General features: G+C 38.0%; 1 protein-coding gene across 1 annotated transcript in view; it reads right to left on the bottom strand.

Annotated features, from left to right (window-relative positions):
• The window catches only part of LOC145415676 (uncharacterized), a 561,483-nt gene that overhangs the window by 348,057 nt on the left and 193,428 nt on the right, over positions 1–19,998 (bottom strand). The window contains exons 33-37 of the mRNA XM_080284894.1: positions 14,069–14,221; positions 12,111–13,883; positions 11,298–11,948; positions 4,410–5,563; positions 2,365–3,799 (exon numbers count right to left, since the gene is read on the bottom strand). Of these exons, the coding sequence (XP_080141020.1) occupies positions 2,365–3,799; positions 4,410–5,563; positions 11,298–11,948; positions 12,111–13,883; positions 14,069–14,221 (5,166 nt within the window). The remainder of the gene's footprint in view (positions 1–2,364; positions 3,800–4,409; positions 5,564–11,297; positions 11,949–12,110; positions 13,884–14,068; positions 14,222–19,998) is intronic.

Genomic DNA, 19,998 nt, shown 5'->3' with positions numbered 1-19,998 from the left:
TCACAAAAGCAAAAGAAGAGAAAGATTTGAGAGTGCTGGTCCAGGACAGTTTGTCACCTGAAAAACACATTAACAAGATAGAGAGACTTATAATCTCTTGACTAACATAAGAGTAGCATTTCATTTCATGGATGAGGAGATGATGAAAACATTGATAGTGGCCATGATCTGCTCCAGGTTGGAATGTGCAGCAGTAGTGTGGTCCCCACACAAAAAGGAAGATATAAGCAAGATTGTGAGAATACAAACAACAGTGACCAATATGGTTCCCAGCCCGGCAGATCTGTTGTACAGAAAGAGGCTGGATAAGCTGGATCTGCCTTCCTTAGAATAAAGAAGAGAGAGGGCTGACATGATTGCAGTGCTTAGGGCCATGATGGGAGTAGATAAAATTGACAGAAAAGATCTGTTTGTATGGGATGGGAAAGTAACAAGGGGACATGGAATGAAAATGAAAAAGCCAAGTTGCTTGAAGGATATTAAGAAATATAGCTTTCCATATAGATGCACAGCCCCGTGCAATAGCCTGGACAAAGAGATCTTCCAGTCTAAAAACTTAAATGAGTTCAAAGCAAAATCTGATTTACTGAGAAACAGAGACGGTACACCAAGAGCGTAGCTCATTTCCTGTACATCACAACTAGGTAAATACAACTGGGTAAACACACACACACACACACACACACACACACACACTAACAAAAACTCCCTCACACATAATGAGGGTTTTTACCAACAAAGAGCAAAATGTGAGACAAAACATCATGATAAATATGATACAGTATAAGCCAAGTGAACCAGAGAATGCATTTGGCTTGGCTTAGGTTGATTTTAGGGAAAATAGACTTATATTTACAATGAAGTTAAGCCCACTTCTCCTTGATTTTTGACTATGTAAAAATGGATCCATTACTCAAGTGCAATGGAAGTGCACAAACTTGAGTTTCTTAGAGGAGCATGGTGATATACTAGAAGGAAAAAATCAACAAGGAGTATGCACTCAGTCCAAAGTGTGCTTGTTTAAAGAGATCTGACTGCAAACAGATATGTAATATTTTTAAGTTAATGCTGGAAAATGTTCTCTGTTAAGGCATGCTGTTTGTTAAGTACTGATGCTGCATCTGGAATATAGGTATTATTTATTTGCAAATCACTGTCATGGCATTACTTCTGCATGTACTTACTTTCAAAAAGCAAAGGCTGAAAATTAAATAATAACCTCAGCTATATTAAAAAGACATGAAACAATATGGACAACATACCTTAAAATACACAAAGGATGAAATAAACATGGCATACCAGTCAAGTACGTGAAGTTAAGATACTGATGTATCATATTGTTTCAGGGATAAACATGTCAAGTCCATCAAGAATGAGAAGTTAGTTTGCTTGTCATCTAACTGGTGAATATTATGAGATGTATGATGTCTACAGTGCAACAAAACATTATGCTAAAGCGGTGGCTAATGTACCTTGGGCAATTCAATATTTACACTTATTTACTTAAGCTTTAAAGAGATTTCTTTCTCAAAGAGACTATGGATACCTTTACAAACTGTCAATCTGCAAAGCAAATTTACATCAGTGCATAAGTGCTGGGGTAAATTCTGATAAGTATCTCCTCTGTGAACCTGAGATCATGCAGTCTTCTTAAAATCTTTCATCACAATCATCCAAATCACATTTCTCATATACGCTGGGCGAGAAGGTCCACAGACTGGCTCTAAGAGCTTTTGCAGTATATATAATGTAGGATTGGATGATGGATGGATGGATGGATAAAATCACATGAAAATGAAATTCCAGTTACAATCTCCTATTGCTAAACATTTTGTTAACATACAGTCAGAGCATTAACGATGGTTCAGTTTATTTTACTGCTACACCCACACTTTTCTATTATATGTAAAGTGAATTAAAACAAAAGGTCATGGAATTCAGTGCCATTAGCTTAAAATTTTTTACCTTGAACCATGTATTAAAGAAGAAAGACAGCAGCAAATTTCATTATATTATTCCATATGCTGCTTTTTTGTTGCATTTGCTTACTTTTGTTACCATATGAATTCTGTATAAATAAAGATGAACAGAGAATTTGTTCCTTACATAATTTTTTTTTAAATAATTCTTCAATACACTACCTAAATAAACTTATGCACTGATAACCTTTCATACAGAAGTACTGTACAGTATTTGCCAAAATATATGCATTTAAATTACTCTCTAAGAAAGAAAACAAGTATTTATCCAGTACCTTAACACTAACAAAATCTGAGTAATAAGTGTGTGAAGATTATGTACTGGAGAAAAAAAAAAAAAAAAAAAAAAAAAAAAAATAACTGAAATTAGAATAAGGCCACATACCTTCCAATGATCAAGGTCCTCTGGTGTGGGGTCCTCTGGCTCACTTGCAATTTTCTTCTGGAAGTTCTCAAGCCATGAACTGAGATCACTGTATGACTCATTGAACTCATCCCATGTCTGTAAGCATTTCTCCATTACACGTCGAATGTCAATACTCATTTGCTGTAGGGTTTCCCATTCCATGCGCAAGTTGTCAGCTTCAGATCGTAGAGCCTCTTGGCCTTCCTGAGATGTGGAATGGCGTATTGCTTTATTGAGTTCAATGGCCGTTTCAATTAATTCTTCACCTTCAGGAAGTTCCTCTGCAATATCTTCTTGCTGCTGTTGCTTTTTTATAACTTCCTCCTTTTCTCCATGACTATCAGCAAACTGCTGCATTGTGATTCGAGTTTTACGTAGCCAGTCTGAAGCTTCAACTACTGCACTATGGTAGGATTCATGTTCTCTAACATACACTTCCAGAGTTTTTATATTCTGCATTACTGTTTTCTTTATCATATCATATCTGTCTAGACATTCATCTACTTCTTCCTCTGAGTAACCCTCTTCATTCTTTTTTCCAGCAAGGCGTTCCACCATATCAAAATGAGCAGCAATATCTCTCAAGAGGATACGGTACTTTTCAAGGGCAGCACGCTTATCACTTAGTTCACTAAACAGTACTCCTTGCTCACATGCCTTTGCATTGAGCTCATCCAACCATTCAGCAACAGTGTCCCGCATCTTGTCAGTTTCCTCTCTTCGTGAAATCTTGGTACTAAGATTCTGATGCACAGAATATATGTCTGACATGAGCTTGTCAAACTCTCTGCATACATTTTCAGTGTCTTCTTGGATTCTGGCAGCACCAGCTTGTTCTGTGTTCAATATAACACGCTCTTTGAGTTCTAACACATACCTTAGCTTGTGTTGACCTTGTTCAAGAGTGTTTTTGATAGCCTTGACATCTGCTAATTGCTTGCTAAGCTCTGTTAAAGATGTGGTTTCATAAGAACACTCATTAAGCTTTTTACGTGTCTGTTCAATCCATTCACTGCATTCACTGTACAGATGGTTGTGCTGATGATGTTCTTGAAAGTGCATTTCCAAGCGGCGCATCACTTCCTTAGCTAGAGATAAGAGAGTGTTGTATTTGGTGGTCAACTGTGTTACAGCATTGCTAACCCTGGAGTCAGCACAGGTTTCAAGAAGCAGTTGGGCACGGATGTTAAGCAAGTCAAGTGTCTTTTGCCAATCAAAAATCATCTGTAAGGTAGCTTGGAACTCTTCTAGGACACCCCTTTTTTCTTGAACAGTGTTCTGCAATTTATTATAACTTTGCACTTTTTTCTCAGTTTTGTTGAGCCACTCTTCACATTCTCTGAATTTATCTTCATATTCAGTCCATTTGACAATACCCATTTCAAGAAGGTTCTTTGTTTTGCCAACCTGACCCCTGAAATAAAATGGCATAATTAGCAAGAAAGTTTGGAAATTAAGTAATTTTAAAAGTAGACCAATTGTTCAGAATATAATGACACTAGCAAACTAACGAAATATTGGAAAAGTGGGAATCTAGAAATGACAACTGAGTACAGTATAATACTACAGACTACATGCACCCAGTATTGTCTTTTATCCAGTAAACTTACTTTAAACCTCTCACTGTATAATTTCAACTTTCACAGTTCCTTATTAAACGTAAGTTACTGTATGGCAACATTTGAAAGCACAACTGATGTATGCTAATATAACTGCTTGTATTTTCAAGAAACCATTTACAACGCTGGGTGGTAACCATATAACCAAACCATTCGTGCCCCCTACGTGTCAACAAGTGGGTTGGTGGAGGGTTAGTGCCCCTCCCTGTAAAACCAATAACTCAGAGTCGAATGGCCACCCCTTACGGGATTATGGCGTCTGGCAATAGACAGATAGATAGATAGATTTACACATGAATATGAAAGGTCCAAAATAAGGGTAATTTGCTGTGCTTTTTTATATTAGTGACTACATGACATACCACACTGATCCAATACTGAACACAATTAAGTATGAGTACTTACAAGAAACTATCAAATTCATCCTGCAAAAAGGCTACTTCTTCTTCTATGACTTCCTTATCTTCTTCATCTGCCAAACTGCATGCCTTTTCTGCTAGGGTGAAGGCTTTATCTAATTTATTCTGTCCTTCTTCCTGTTCATTTTGGAGTAACTTTAGAATAGTTGCCTTGCCACTTATTGTGTCCTTGTCACCCGTGGGTTCTGCACATTTAGCCATTCTTTCTTTAGCAGCTCTCAGCCAGTGCATAAATTCATTTCCTGCATCTACAAACTCTTGATGATGATCAACCATGTCTCTTTGTTTTTCAAGCAACTCTTTTGCTTGTTTGCTTAAACTATGGTATTTGCTAGATATTTCTGATGCATTATTTTTCATCTGGCTAGTTTGGTTCTCTACCGCTTTGGATGTTACAGATTCAATCATAGGTTCAAAGGATACAATGTCTTGCACAATACTGTTAGTTCGACGAAGATTTGCTTTCCTCTCTCCAATACTGAGGGTAGAGATTCTGTGAGAGAGACCAGAGCTTCTTTTGCTAGAAGCATTTACAGCAGAGGTGAGCTGCTGGAGTTTTGCTTCTCTCTCACTTATCCACTGCTGCATGTTAATATATGAAGCATTCATGTCAGCCCATTGAAGTAGATTAGTTTCCAATGCCACTTTGGTGCTTGACAACTTCTTTATAAGTTTGTCCCAGTCAGACTGAATATATTCCAATGATTCATTAATTGTGTCACGACCATCAGAGCGTGTGTTTCTCAAAACTTTTTCACCCCAGTTTACAGCCTGGTGAACCAGTGACTGACCTTCTTCTTGTTTTTTTATAAGGGACTGTATCATTTCCAAGTGTCTCTCAATACTTTCCTTTCCTGAGTCAGGTGACATGTCCACGCAATCTCTGACAACCATACGAGCATTGTCTATCCATTCCTGTGCCTTTTTCAAATATGTTTCATATTGGCGATGTTGGTCAAAGCTCACTTCTACTTTCCTCAACACATCTTTAGCCATGTTGACAAGAACTTGGTACCTAGAGTTTAGGTGACGCATCTGGTTTTGCACAAATGAGTCAAGATGAGTTTCCTGTAGAGTTTGAGACAGTTCATTGAGCTGCTTCAGTTGAACCTGATGTTTATCAAGATTCTCAAGCAGATCCTGAAATAGTTAAACACACTTAAAATACAAAACTAATATAATTATATACAAATATTTAATTTCCACAGAACAAAAAGCATCCTCCAGTTAAGACTATTACTAAGGAAACAATGGTCATGAAGGCTCATGGATGTGGTAATCATGATGGTGGGGACTGTGGAGGTGGTGATGGTAATGGTGGTGGTAAGGGCAGTGGTGGTGATAATGTGATGCTAAGAGTTGTGATTGTGGGGATGATGGTGGTGATGGTGAGGGCTGTGGTGATGGTAACTGTGAAAAGGGCTGTAACGGTGATAACAGTGATGGTGAGGACTGAGGTGATGAAAAGAGTGAGGGTTGTGATGATGATGGTGGTTAGGGTTGGGGTAATGGAGATGGTCATGAGTAAAGTTGTGGTAGTAGTGATGATTGTGAGGGCTGGATTAGGAAATAATGTATTAGATACATAAAATGTATAGAGAATTATTTTCATGGATGAATCCTAAGAGCCCTCTTTTCATGGACCACCTTTGCCACTGATTTGCACCCCCACTAGTAAATCATGCCTATGGGCCTAATTCCATCCTGTCCTAACTATTTCTTTTTGCCCTTCCTACAGTATTTATTTTTGCTCATCACCGAAAGCTTCTCACACTCATCATATTACGCCCATCTTCACTTAAATATTCATGTTGAGGAACAATGGAATAAACCACCAGCCCACCAGCAAAACTCATTATTGCAAAAACTATAGTAACATTTAAAATTTGGTAAGAAAAATATTTCAACACCATAAGCCACATCTGAGTACTGCCAACTTCTGGGTTGATGTTTATGTTAACAATGGTGTGATCCCACACAGCATCAAACTTAAAGCTGATGCTGAATGGTTGTTAGCCGGTGGTTTGGTGATGAATTTACAGTATACCAGAATTTTGTAGACCTGGGGCAAACTTTAATATAACAGTTAGATGGTGGTTAGACCATGGTTTGGTTAGATTTAATGGTATGCAGACATTACGTAAACCATGAAAGTTAGTGGACTTGGGCCAAATCTTAAGTTAATGGATGGACTGTAGTTACCCCATGGTTTGAATAAATTTATCAGTGTACAAATGATACAAAACCAATAAATTTATATTAGAGTTCTGTGGACTTGGGTGAACATTCAAGTGAAGGTGGGACATCTTTATATTAAACCTCAGATAATATAAGGGTAAATATCTGCATGGTCTGTACCATAGATTATATGATTTTTTTCTTTTAAGCATTAGTCAATTCCTAAGAGTAAAGAGCTTACTTAATTAGCTCATTCTAAACAATGAGCAAATATTACTATTATCTGAACACTGACAATTAGGAAATAAGTGGAAATTTGTGGCCCACAAAAAATGTTCATGATAGGTCTCTAACGTTATTATTTTATTTTGGAAAAATTGTGAGACAAATAAAGGGCAATATGCATTTTTAAGATGCATACGTCACCAACACTGCTTTAGTACACCCAAAGTTAATAATTTGGCAGTACCTTATAATGCACTGTGGTGTCATCACTTCAAATCCAATATAATGAATATTACATGTACTGTACTTTTAAGCCCATCTGGAGGTGCAATTAGTAGTGTTCGGGTTGTGAAACACGATGGGGAACATGCAGTAGTTTGGGTCCTTGACTCGGTTATGATTATTATTATTATTATTATTATTATTAATTATTAATATTATTATTTTCAAATTATTTATTTATTTTTTTAAATGCTACCAGAGGCAGCCTAACCTCAGGATCCTTATGCTCAGAAGTGGGTAAAATTTGATTTGGCAGTTTGAGCAAATCAGTATTTGGTTTGTTACCAAGTTTTGTCACTGGCTGCTGGATCCTGGTTGGTGGTTAATGGTTCGTTTAACAATGCACTAAAAAAAAAAAACTAAATGTTTCAATGTTTGCCAACAACTATAGATCAAAACTAGCCCTAGTTTAATGGCAATGTTAAACAATCTTCAAGACAACATTTTTTACCCAATGTTAAACAATCTTCAAGACAACATTTTTTACCATGGGGGATGACTGGTCAACTATGAGAACATTTTGTGAATGTGTATGCACTTGGAATCAGATCTCAAGATTAGAGATTGTATACTGTATTGCACTATGCTTAGAATTCCCTCATCTGTCTTTCCTATATATATTTCCATGTTTGTTCTTTTTAAAAATAATCAGGCTTTTCTATCTTTTTTTTTGCCCGAGGATGTGGTGGGCAGGTGAAAGTCTCCTTGTCTATAGTCTTCCTCCATCTTATCCTTTCCTCACACACACTGTTTCAATCTTTAGCAGAATAATTATTATTATTTTTAATAGGTAACCTCATTATGGGCCAACTGGTCTCCTACTATCTGCTGCTACTTCCTAAACTGAGGATGAGATGGAGGGATGGGGTAGAGAGGTACTGTATATGAGAGAGGGGTATGTAGGTTGGGGGAAGGGTAGCAAAATTGTATGGCATAGGGCAACGTAGAGGCAATTTGTTTGTGGCCACCCCTTATGGGACTGAGGCTTCTGGCTACAGACAGACAGATGGACAGACTTCTTATGTACTCCCACTCTTCACCACACATCACCCCATTCGTTCCAATTTTGTCACTCTCCCTTCTTATTTCCAAGGAGATACTTATACCTACCTAACTACAATACTGTACTGATAAAAGTCATCCACTCATCCTGCCCAAATCCATCACCCATCACCATTCCTGACTGTCTTATCTGCTCCCCTCCACATAAGCCAACTATTTCAATCCTTTTTCACTTCCACTGAACCTACAGAAGTTTTTGGCTTCACTTCCTGGTTGTCTAACAGTTATCATGTTAACAATGCTCATGATGCTACACCACCAACACCATCCCATCTCATCCACCCATCCATTAATCTTGAATGTTCTCTCCTTTATGTGAATCATTAGCAAAAGCTAATGTAATAAATGCCAAAAAATTAAAGAATTCAAGGATCAATACAGTTTTTCTAATGAATATGTAGGAAGTTATTCTGGAAAGAGGTGCTGAAATGTGGAAGTGACAGGTGGAAAGAAATGTGAAAGGTTGAAGGATGTAAGTGGTAGATTATTAACCCATGGGGATGAAGTAAGGACCAGATGGAAAGAAAATTTTGAAAGTCTGATGAATGGGAATGGAGAATGCAGAATGTCGGTAAACATGATTGATTTTGGGGGGGGTGCAACGTAGAAAAGCAGTGCCAGGAAACGTGACACTCACAAAAATGAAGAAGGCTGTGAAATGGCTGAAAAATCGGAAAGCTGCTGGTGTTGATGAGATGTATGCAGAGATGGTTAAGCACTGTGGAGAGAGCAGAATCATGTGCTTGTTGGAGATAATATTATGTAGGAAGGCATGGATGAGTGAACTGTGCCAGGAGAGTGGAAAAAGGCTGAGACTGTACCTTTATGCAGAAATAAAGGTGAGCGAATTGAGTGCAAGAATTATCATGGCATAAGTCTATTGAGTGTTGAGGGGAAAGTATATGAAAAGATTATTATTGAGAAATTAAGAAAGATATCAGAAGGCCTAGTGAGTGACTTTAGGAGTGGCAGGGGATGTGTAGATCAAATATATGCAGTGAGAAGGTGTTTACAGTATTTATGGATCTGGAAAAAGCATACAACAAAGTAGACAGAGAAGGATTGTGGAAGGTTTTGCATATGTACGGTGTAGATGGTAAGCTGCTAGATGCTGTCAAAAATTTTTATGATAGTAGTGAGGCAAGTGTAAGGGTAAATGAGCATCTATGTGAATGATTCACAATTAATGTTGGAGTGCGACAAAGTTGTGTGATGTCCCCATGGTAGTTCAATACTGTATATATAAGGATTGGGTGATGAGAGAAGTAAAAACATGAATAAGGAAGAGAGAGATGGTGTTGGTGATGAATGGTGATGGACAGAATATCTCAAATTTGAGGTATGCTGATGATGCAATACTATTTGCAAATACCGGACAAAAGCTTGGTAGACTAGTGCAGAGTCTTGTTGATATCTGTGTGTTGTGCCTTGAGAGTAAATGCAGAAAAGAGTAAAGTGATGGTTACTGACAAAGAAGGTGACTCCAAATGTGATGTTGCAGTGAATGGAGAAAGACTGGAACTGAAGAGGGAGTTCAAATACCTGGGTACTGCGACAGAAAAGAGAAAAATGTGCAAAAGAAGTGGAGAGTGGTGTGGCACAAAGAAGGAGAATAGCTGGTGCTATGAAGGTCTTGGTAAGAAACAGAAGCTTGAGTGCTGCAGCTGCATGAGGCTTACATGATGGAGTGCTAGTGCCAACTTTAACATATAGGTGTGAGACTTCAGTGTGGCATGATAATGAAAAGTCAAGAGTATGAGCAGTGGAGATGGGACTGCTGAAGAATATACGTGCAGTACAGAGAGTGGACAGGATACAGAATAATGTGATTTGTGAAAGATGCAGGGTGAGGAAGTCTGTGGACTCCAGAACTGAAGAGAGAATATTGAGATGGTATGGTCATGTGTAGAGAATGGATGACAACAGAGTGGTGAAAAAGGTATATCTGAGTGAATCTGAAGGAGGAAGGAGGCGAGGTAGGCCAAGAAGGTGGAGAGATATGGTGGAAAAGTGTGTGTGGAAGAGAGGTATGGAAGTTGGTCAGGTTAAGGGACCCACAAGAGACTGAGTTGGATGGATGAATTTTATGCAGAGAAGTGCATGACCAGAGATTTGGCACCCTGTTTTTAACATGACAGCATTCAAACTGAGTCTATTGGATAGCTGTATGTGAAGCTACTGCACGCGGTGAAACCTTTTGGCCTATCAGATGGAGCCAGGATTCCGTGGGCTTTAATGATTAGTGAACGGAAAGGTGGCCCATTTAACTGGGCAAACTTTGGCTGTCTGGACGCTGCTACTCCTCCTCCCCCCTGGGGTGGGAAAGCAGGTCCGGATGATGATAATGATGATGATGATGATGATGATGACGATGATGATATGTAGATAATTCTGGTATACTGTGAATTATCTGTCACTTGACAAAATAAATACACACATCAAAAATACTGCTAAACCTTTATGACAATAGTTCATTATAAATGTCGAAGTACTACTACATTGATCTTTTGTTTTGTGGAGCTAATGTAAAAAAAAAAAAAAAAGTGCAAAAAGAATCATGCAAAATATTCCAAAAGAAACATTGATATTTGGCTAACATGTCAAGGAAAATAAAATTTTCCCAAACAAGCCTTTGAAAATTTCCCCCACCACATTTTGCTCAATTTTCACACATTTTACTCAAATGCTGTCATTATAGAGCTCAAAATTTATTAACTGATGTTCACCATTGTCAGGCAGAGATCATATTTAAGATAATTATGTTTTACTTTGGTGTGGCAGTGGGACCCACACATCAGCTGACAGGCACTCTTCACACACTTCATTCTATTGAAATGACTTCAGAACTTGAAAAAATACCCTTTTCCGAGGCAAAAGCATAATTTGCACACCACTATATGTGTGCAAACTGTGGAGGGGAACATACAAACTGAATTCTGGTACAGGTTTATACATACAGGTAAAACATGCTTCATGAGAAAAGAACTTGCATGAAACAGTGAGTCACCCCACTGAATATATTTCCATGTAACACTAATATTACTTGCACTGCAATATTTGTGTTGATAAAGCAGCAAGCAAAACAGAATGACATTATATTAATGTAAATGATTCATAATGAACTTACCTTGACATTGCTGACTTGCTGTGTTTTCTCTCCAATGCTTGCATAAAGCATAGTTTTGTATGCCTTCATATCAGCATCTGCTTTCTGAAGCCAGTCTGAAAGTTTCTCATACTCATCTTTGTAATCTCGCCACTGAACCACTGTCTTTTCAAGATTCTCTTTCTGTCTGGCAATATCCTTAAAAAGCTCCTCAAAGCTTTCTTTCACAGCACGCATTTCATTCCTGTAATGCTCTTGACCAGAGGAAGATGTGGAATGCAAGAAGACCTCACCACGGTGAAGTAACTGATCTACTAATATCTGACCCTGAGCTTGTCTGGTTAATAGTGTGTCTAGAGCTTGTACAGCTGTTTCTATAGAAAGTCTATCTCCAAGATTCTTCTGCTTGAGGGCTGGAATCTTGTCTCGAGTTCGGTTAACAAATGCATGAAGGTCATCATGTGCTTCCTTATAATGCCGGTGATCACGATACTGAGTCTCTCTTTCTACCCGTAGAGATTTAATACGTTCAGACAGATTTTCAAACTGCTTAAGAATATTCTGTGCCTGAGATGCAGCCTGAGCTTGTTGTCCACTTGCCAACATCTCAGAAGCTTTAACTTTCAAACTTTCCACTTCAAATTTCTCACAACGAAGCTTCTCTTCCAAACTCTGAAAATACAAAGCTAATGAAGAGGAATGACTCACAAAACAAATGACAGTAAGCATTTCATACAAAGTATCTCAGTGAATGATATTAAGTGTATCAATGAGTAAACATACTTATAATGAATAATATTCAAAGAAAACTATGAGTCAAACATGTAAACTTACTTTGAGTCGTTCTAGCTGTGCTCTCTTCTCTGAGAGAGAAGACTGGAACTGACTGACATCTGACAGAGTGTGTTCCACATGTTCAATGGTCTTATTAAGCTGATGAATATTCTCTAGGAAGCCAGCCCAGCGATGAATGGTTTCATCCAAATAAGTCTTTGTTTCCACCATCTTAGATGCAAGAGCACTCCAATCTTGCTGTAACTTTTCAACAGCCTGGTTGATTGCATCATGACCTGAAGGAGCTGTGTTGGCCAATACAGCCTGTGCTAACTCAACAGTTGCTTGAACCTTGCTAAATCCTTCTTCTTTGTAAAGCAACAGATCCTGAATAGCTTCCATTTTCTTATCTAAATCTTCTTGTGATGTAGCAGAAAGGTCTGAACAATAGCCAAGTTTCTTCTTGATATCTTGAAGCCAGTTTTGGCATTCAGCTACCCTACTGTTATAATCAGCATGGTATGTAACATACTGATGCCATCTTGAATGAACATCTTTAACTTTCTTTGAAATCTGCTGATAGCGTGCACATAATTCACTGACCTGAGAACCTCGGGACGAATGACTACCCTGGTACAACTGCTGTGCTCGCTCTGTCAACTGATCAATTTCAAGCTCCTTGGCTCGTACTTCACCTTGCAAAACTTTCAGTGCTTCTAAGGTTTCATGCTTTTCAGGTAGTGTGGATTTCAAATTAACAGCATGAAGCTTATTGTCAGTTTCACGCAACCACAACTGGATGGCATCTTTCATTGTCTCAAAGTCTCCCCACTGATTTAAAGTAGCTTCAACTTTTTCTATTGTTGAGGAAACAGCTGAAATAAGACCTTGCCATTCTTGCTGTGTTAAATCAATCTGATTACGCACCTGTATCTGGCCAGATTCAATGGTACCTGGAATAACCTTCTCACCAAGTGTTCGTATCTGTTGGATTCTTGGCTCTTCTTCTGGCAAGCTTAACTGAAGATTCTTTAACTTTTCCAAGTTGGCATGAAGTGTGATATGATCACTAAGACCCTCATCCCACATTTCTATAGAGCGCTGGGTGGCATCCAGCCATTCTTGTGTCTCATACACAACCTTCGTATACTGCTGATGGTCACTGACAATGCCTTCATATTGTTCTAGATAAGACTGAACACGATGAAGCATTTCTTGATGGTGAATTACTGCAGATTCAAGGAATGACTTTACACGATCAGCTTTCTCTGGAAGATTCTCGGCCTTGTCACGGATATCTAAAATAGTCTGCTGCTTAGCAAGAATGTCATGCAAAAGCATTCTATAAGTCTGTAACTGAGCTCTTTTCTCATCTAGTGTTGTTTTCAGTTCAATATCATCAGGTATTTGAGCTTGTGTTTCCTTTAACCATTGCTTAAGATGCTCACTGGCCTCCTCAAAGTTGGTCCATCGGCTCATCTTACTATATAAGTCTCTTTCCATATTAGAAGTGCTGTCAAATAAAGTGTCAAAAGCTCCCTGGAGATCTTCAAGTTGTATTCTAATAGCTTCTCTTCCATCCTCAGATGTTGATGGGTACAGTTTCTCTCCAAGTTCTACTGTTGTGTTGACCAATGATAAGGCATTCTGTTTTTCTCCTAGCAATTCCTTTGTGATTTCTAATCTTTTCTGGAGAGTTACTCTATCTCCTTGCATTTCTACACATCTGGTTAATTTGTCTTGGGCAGCTGTCAGCCATCCTACACTCTGATTGTACTTCTCAATAAATGCTTTGTGATCACTAACTCCTACTTCACACTTTTTGAGGATTTCCTGAAAATAAAGAAACAATAAAAGGTTAACTCTTGCAATACAGTGCATATAAAAACAAGTCTCACTAATTCATTTGTCTTTAAAAGGGTTATAATGCATGTCAGAAATCCTCAAGCTTCATGATTAATAACTATCACTTCCAGTGAACCTTGAAAACGTCTGGAATGATTACAGTAGTTACTGACCTTAGCAGTGGCTTGGACAGCCTTAAAACGTGAGGTGACCTGCTGGACACTGACTGAGATGCGGGTGTCACCCGAGATGGCCACTAAGTCTGATGAATCATCACTCATCTTGTCCACCTCACCCTGATTCTGCAGCATGCTGAACACTAGGCCCTGTCACCCACCAGAGACAGTCATGATCAATTCACAGGACAATTAGTTCATAACAAAGAAAAATCTCAGCTACCTAATTACATAGCATTAGGAAAGAATCAGTATCACGAAGACAACATAATTAACATAATAAAAGTGACGAAGAGTTAATGGTAATGGCAAGTGAACAATATTAAAAAACATCAATCAACAAGTGAAAATATAAAAGGTTTTTGACATTACTGCACAGAATGATGCTACTGAGATCTCTCCTGCTGATTAGGCATTAAGACATGAATTTCTGGTATATACAAATATTATAGCAAAAAAGCATACTCATCAAATTACAGTTATCACAACAACATCAAATGATGGCAAAACGAAAAAAGAAAAAGAAAAAAGAAAAAAGGAGGAAAATGACAATAAAAATAGGAAAATATGATTATGAATATTAATAATGATCACTGAGGTGTGTATACATGGGTATGGTGATGAATGTGAAAATCATCATCATCATCCTGTTCTATGTTGCCCCATAAGAAGCGTAGGAGCCCGGGACTAGACAAGTTAGTCCTGACATTTAAGATGAGAGTGACCAGCCTCACTCATCCCTGAGTGGCACTATATGAGCAATACATCCCAACCACCCCTTGGATATAAACCTACACAGGCTCGATCCGATTGGACCGCCTTAATCACCCACTAAATCACCATGCGCCATAATTACCCAGTGTAGTAACTGGTTTTCTGGTGTACAGGAAACCATTTGGCTTGTCACTCAGTGTAGAGTCACTCACAGGCAAAAGGAAGAGGATAGAATGAAGGAAAGGAAGACAAAAGAGGGAGTGTAAAGTCAACCGAAGGCAGAAGGAAGCGGAAAGGATGATGGAAAGAAAGACAGAAGAGGAAGGAAGAAAGCGAGGAAAGGGCAGAAACCCAAAGCAACACTACATCGAGTAAGCGCCAAAGTTCAGCAATGTACCGACACTACTGCACTCCACCTAAAGTGTAATCAGACTTTTAGCTCCAAAAACTAAAAGTGAGGAGATGGCAAAGGTACATTTTGCTCCAATTTATGTTGCACAAGACAGAAGATCCATACTCTAGACACCCTCACCCCATATAATCATGGCAAGTGAGGTAAGAATAATAATGATGATTGAAACATGTGGAAAGTAACTGATTTGGTCCTCAAAGAGTTGTGTGGTTCCTTCTTCCTTGTACTGGGAAAAAAAAAAAAAAAAAAAAAAAAAAAAAAAAACTGATCTGATTTAGACTACATGGAGGAGAGGGACAAACTAACACATGTACTGAAGACACAGTTTAAGCCAACTGGAATTTAAGATCCACTGTATGAATGAAGGGATTACTTCAACAGATACAGTTGCACTGGATTCATTAACTATGTACACCATGGTAAATCAAAGTCATATGGACAAGAACCTTAGAATACAACACAATTAGGATAAGATGGGTAGATAGCATAAACTGTTAACAATGAATATGACTGCATGGAATATAGGGAAAGAAGAGAAAACAGGAATAAAAATTTGCTGATACAAAATACGCTATCTAAGTACTCTACTCATTTGTTAATAACTAGTTGGCTTCAAATCTCATGAACATTAGTCAGAATATAGCATCAATGGCAGGCCTGTTAACAAAATGGTCCCATTCTTATGTGCTTCTTACCACCAAGAATTTATTTTAATTCTAGAGAATATCCCTTATCATGAAGGGGTTGAGACTAGTCTCCATTTACCTCTTGGGTACAATGATGATTCCTAAATTCATATTCTTGTTGCAAACCAAAAAGTGTCATTTAGCTTGAAAAACACATAATGCATTAAAGTGATAAAGATGCAACTGTGTCTTTGGGGTAAAATGTTTTCATTTTGATTTTTCTACAACGAATCCCACCACAATTTTCATAACTGCATTCATAACAGTTTTGGCAATGCTTTACATATCTATTAACAGTTTAGGTAATGCATTACAAAATTGCAGGGAGACAAAATCATATACTGTAGAAACAAGATTATGCAAACTGCTGTATCTATTGTGCTGCATGCAATTTTTTCATTATTTTACTCACATCTGCATGCATTTAACCTTTTCAGTGCAATAATGCCTCTTATTTAACTCTTGTAATGCCATCAAGAGTGTACAGTCATCCCTTGGTTATCGTGCACTTGGCTATAGCAGTTTTCGTTAGCACTGCAAGAGGAAAATCTGTATTTCTAGTGTTACTGCACATTTTCTGGCTCAAAAACATCAATATTGCACAGCTGAGCAACTTTCTGCCGACAATGATGGTGCAGTGTCTGTGACTTCTAGTGGCTTTGAGGGATTCAAAGATGAGGCCCTCTTAGTGCCATTGCAAGAGTAAAGTGAGAGGCATTATTGTACTGAAGGAGCTAATCCCAGGTGGTGACCACTAATTCTTCACACCCTAGCCTTAGAACCTCTTATCTCAAGCCCACCTCAGGTCTCTATGGTACGTGTTTCTTCCTTATCATGCCCTTTTCATCACTTCCTATTAACCTAACCACGCCTATGTGTGTTTCTAATCCTTACCATAACAATGTGTATGTAGTCAGTGGATTTAAATTGTTGTAAATGTGAAAAGTTGGGCTTGCATTTGGGAAGTGTGGTACCAATTAGGATAAATCCTATTGGTTCTGTGCTTTTGTTATCATGCACCATACTCATTACCTATTATGCATGATAACCAAGGAATCACTGTATAAAGGATTTAAAATGTGAGGTGACTTAGGGATGACCAAGCCCACTGTAATTATTGAGTGGTCTAAGAAAAGCTCTTGAAGGGGTCCAGAATTCTTGGGAGGCCACTGGGATAGCCATGCATATTTCAGGGGTAGCTAGTGGCATCTCTTCTGATTATGCCACTAAATGGTAAACAATTTTTTGTTCAAGGAAAACATTTTGTACTGTAGTGATAAATGGATTAATGGTAAGTTTCTATTATTTTTTTCATCAATACAAGACATTTCCCATATGATGAAAAAAATTATTTGGTAATAGGAAGAATAACTTTAAAGAGTGTTATCACAGAGAGGTGTTAAAGGATTGTGTAGTATGTACATTTTACCCACGTGTAACTTTCCACTAGACTCCGGTGTACTATGTACAAAACATAAATGACTGGCACTGGACCAAAACTGCAAAATCACAACTGTATAGCAGAACTCAATTCTTCTATGTGTGTTTTGCTAACCTGATTTTTTAATAACTGCACAAAGTCACTTTTGACAATTTTCAATATATCAGCATACCTGAAACTGCTCTCAAGCAAGTATAGAGACTGTGAAACATAACTGAATGAAAATGAACCAATGGTCAATCCTTCAGTCCAAGTGGTTTCTTTGAAGTTCATTCAAAATGTGATATTGGCACAAAAAAAAAAAAAAAAAAAATCATCATCAGGATGATGGGGTTAATGGAGAGTAATTTTAATCCCTTCATTCTGAGAAAGGTCTCTCCTAAACTGAATAAAATCACACAACATTACCTAGAAATACAGAAGATGTCTCAGGCTGAAGGGTTAAATGGAAGTATGAAAACATACAACAAATTTAAAACCAACATACACAAACCAAATCAGCTGACAAAATTACACATAACTTGAATGCAAAGTGTCTTCTGCATAACAATATCTAATTACTGTTCTCCTGTACCATAGAAGTATGAGTTTAATAGAAACATTAAGGTCCTGTATTTCTTTTCTTAAGCTGGTCAACTACATATTGCTAAAAACACATTATTATAGGCAGCCGTAAAGTGGCCAGTCTTCCTGGTTAAACTGGTGTTTAGTATGTCATTTGCCATAATTATATTCAAACCAAAATGCAGCAATATGCAAGAAAGCCAGTGAATACTACTGTACTTAAAAATGCAAATTAGCATTCCACTGACACCATACTAAGTGAACTAAGTTATGCCTAAATTGGTGGTAATTGTAAAGCAGGTTTGTGCTATAATCAGGCCACACTACTGACTGTAAAAGAATGCTGTATTTACAGCCTACCAAAAATAATATTCAGTGTGATTATATTGCTTTACAAACCTACACTCAATGACAACTTAGTTTATCAGAATGTTCTGGATGCTCATTTTCTTTAAAATAATGATCTCTAAAACAACCACAAATGTATGGAAGGGAAGTGGTGTAAAGTGATGATGAAGGTATACAATGGTTATTAAATTCTAAGGCAAGAGCTCCTTTTAGACACGGTGACTCCGCTCTAGGATGCCATGAATGAAAATCCACCTTTGCTGGAGACTAGAGACGGAACAGTAATAACAGATGGCACAACGCCCATCACCCACAAAGCCATCACAATATTCACCTCTTGTGATTTTTAGAGCATGATATTGTTGTTGTTGAAGCCCCAGGCTCATCTGAACGTGAAACTGGTGGCCAGCAAGTTGAAGTTGCTCTTTTTCTGCAGTCCACCATTCTCTTTTGGAAGATAGGGTAAGTGCTGAGTGACATCTGTATAACCGAGTTGTATAAAACTGGGTAGGTTTGCCGCCTGGTTATACTGGTGCCATTGCTTGAAGGCATTTCTCTTCAGCACACTACCCTTGTTGATCCCAGGCATTACCAGGACATCTATGAGCTTTAAGACAATCATACAATTCACAATGGTTCAATGTTTATGACTGTTTAGTGGGTAACAGACACATTAAAACAGCATACACGATCCCAGCTCTGATTACTGTTAAGTCTCCAATGTGGACAATGGAGGAAGTAATGTGCTAAAGAATGTTAAATTTTATACACTCAACTAAAATATTACTGATTCAAAGATTTTAAAGATTTAATTAACTATTTTCCTTTGCAAGGGTTTCTCCTACAAAATGTGACCCTATTCAATAATATGAAGCAAAAAGTAATGGAGAAAACTGAGCCAGAAAAAGAAGTTGCAAACAATTATGAAGCAAACACTAATGACAATACAAAACAGGGTGACTGTGGCAAGGCTGGTAATGTGCAACACTCTTGGTGTGACTTATGGGTTGCTGTACATTCAAATACTGTTGTGGGCAGGGACTTTTCATTTGGTCCTTCTCAAATTTTCCTTCTTAGCTACCCTCAGTCAATTCATAAATCAATCTCTGTTGATTCTCGGTGACTATGTGCCCCTGAGTGTTAGGGACAGTTGTTGGATGGTAAATTAGGGTTAAAAAAAAAAAAAAAAAAAAAATGAATAGCATTTTCCAGGCTGTGCGTGTGACTTTGGGTTCAGTGGTGGAGATGAAATTACTAAGAAAGCTTGCAGAGTGCAGAGCATGGGTAGAATAAGATTTTGTTTTTTTACCCATGAATGATGTGGAGTAAGAAGGGCTATGGACAAAGAATTCTTAGATAGTGTATGGTCATATGGAAAGAACTGGTATAAAAGGGTGGTGAAAAGCATATACAGTGAGTGAATCTTAAGGTAGAAGGAGGCATGGTAATTTAAGAAGAAAGTGGAAAGATATGGTAAATGAATGTGTGAGAAAGCAATGTATGAAGGTCGGTGAGGCCACAGAATTGATAAAAGATTGAGATCTTTGAATGAATTTTGTAAGGAGGAGCACATGACAAGGATCTGGCACCTCTATTTTAACCTGACAGTCATTGGACTGACTCTGTTTGATACGTAATTATGAAGAACTTATATGTGGAGGGGTATGCCTGTGAGGAAGTCAGGATTCTGGCGGTCTGAATAGTGATTGAATGAGTATGTGGCTCATTTCACTAGGAATGCTGTTAATTAGTTCTCCCAATA

Source organism: Coenobita brevimanus, chromosome 13, assembly GCF_032717465.1.
Source record: "Coenobita brevimanus isolate Jiangsu-jjx chromosome 13, ASM3271746v2, whole genome shotgun sequence".
Taxonomy (NCBI): domain Eukaryota; kingdom Metazoa; phylum Arthropoda; class Malacostraca; order Decapoda; family Coenobitidae; genus Coenobita; species Coenobita brevimanus.
This window is presented reverse-complemented; position numbering and strand designations above follow the sequence as displayed.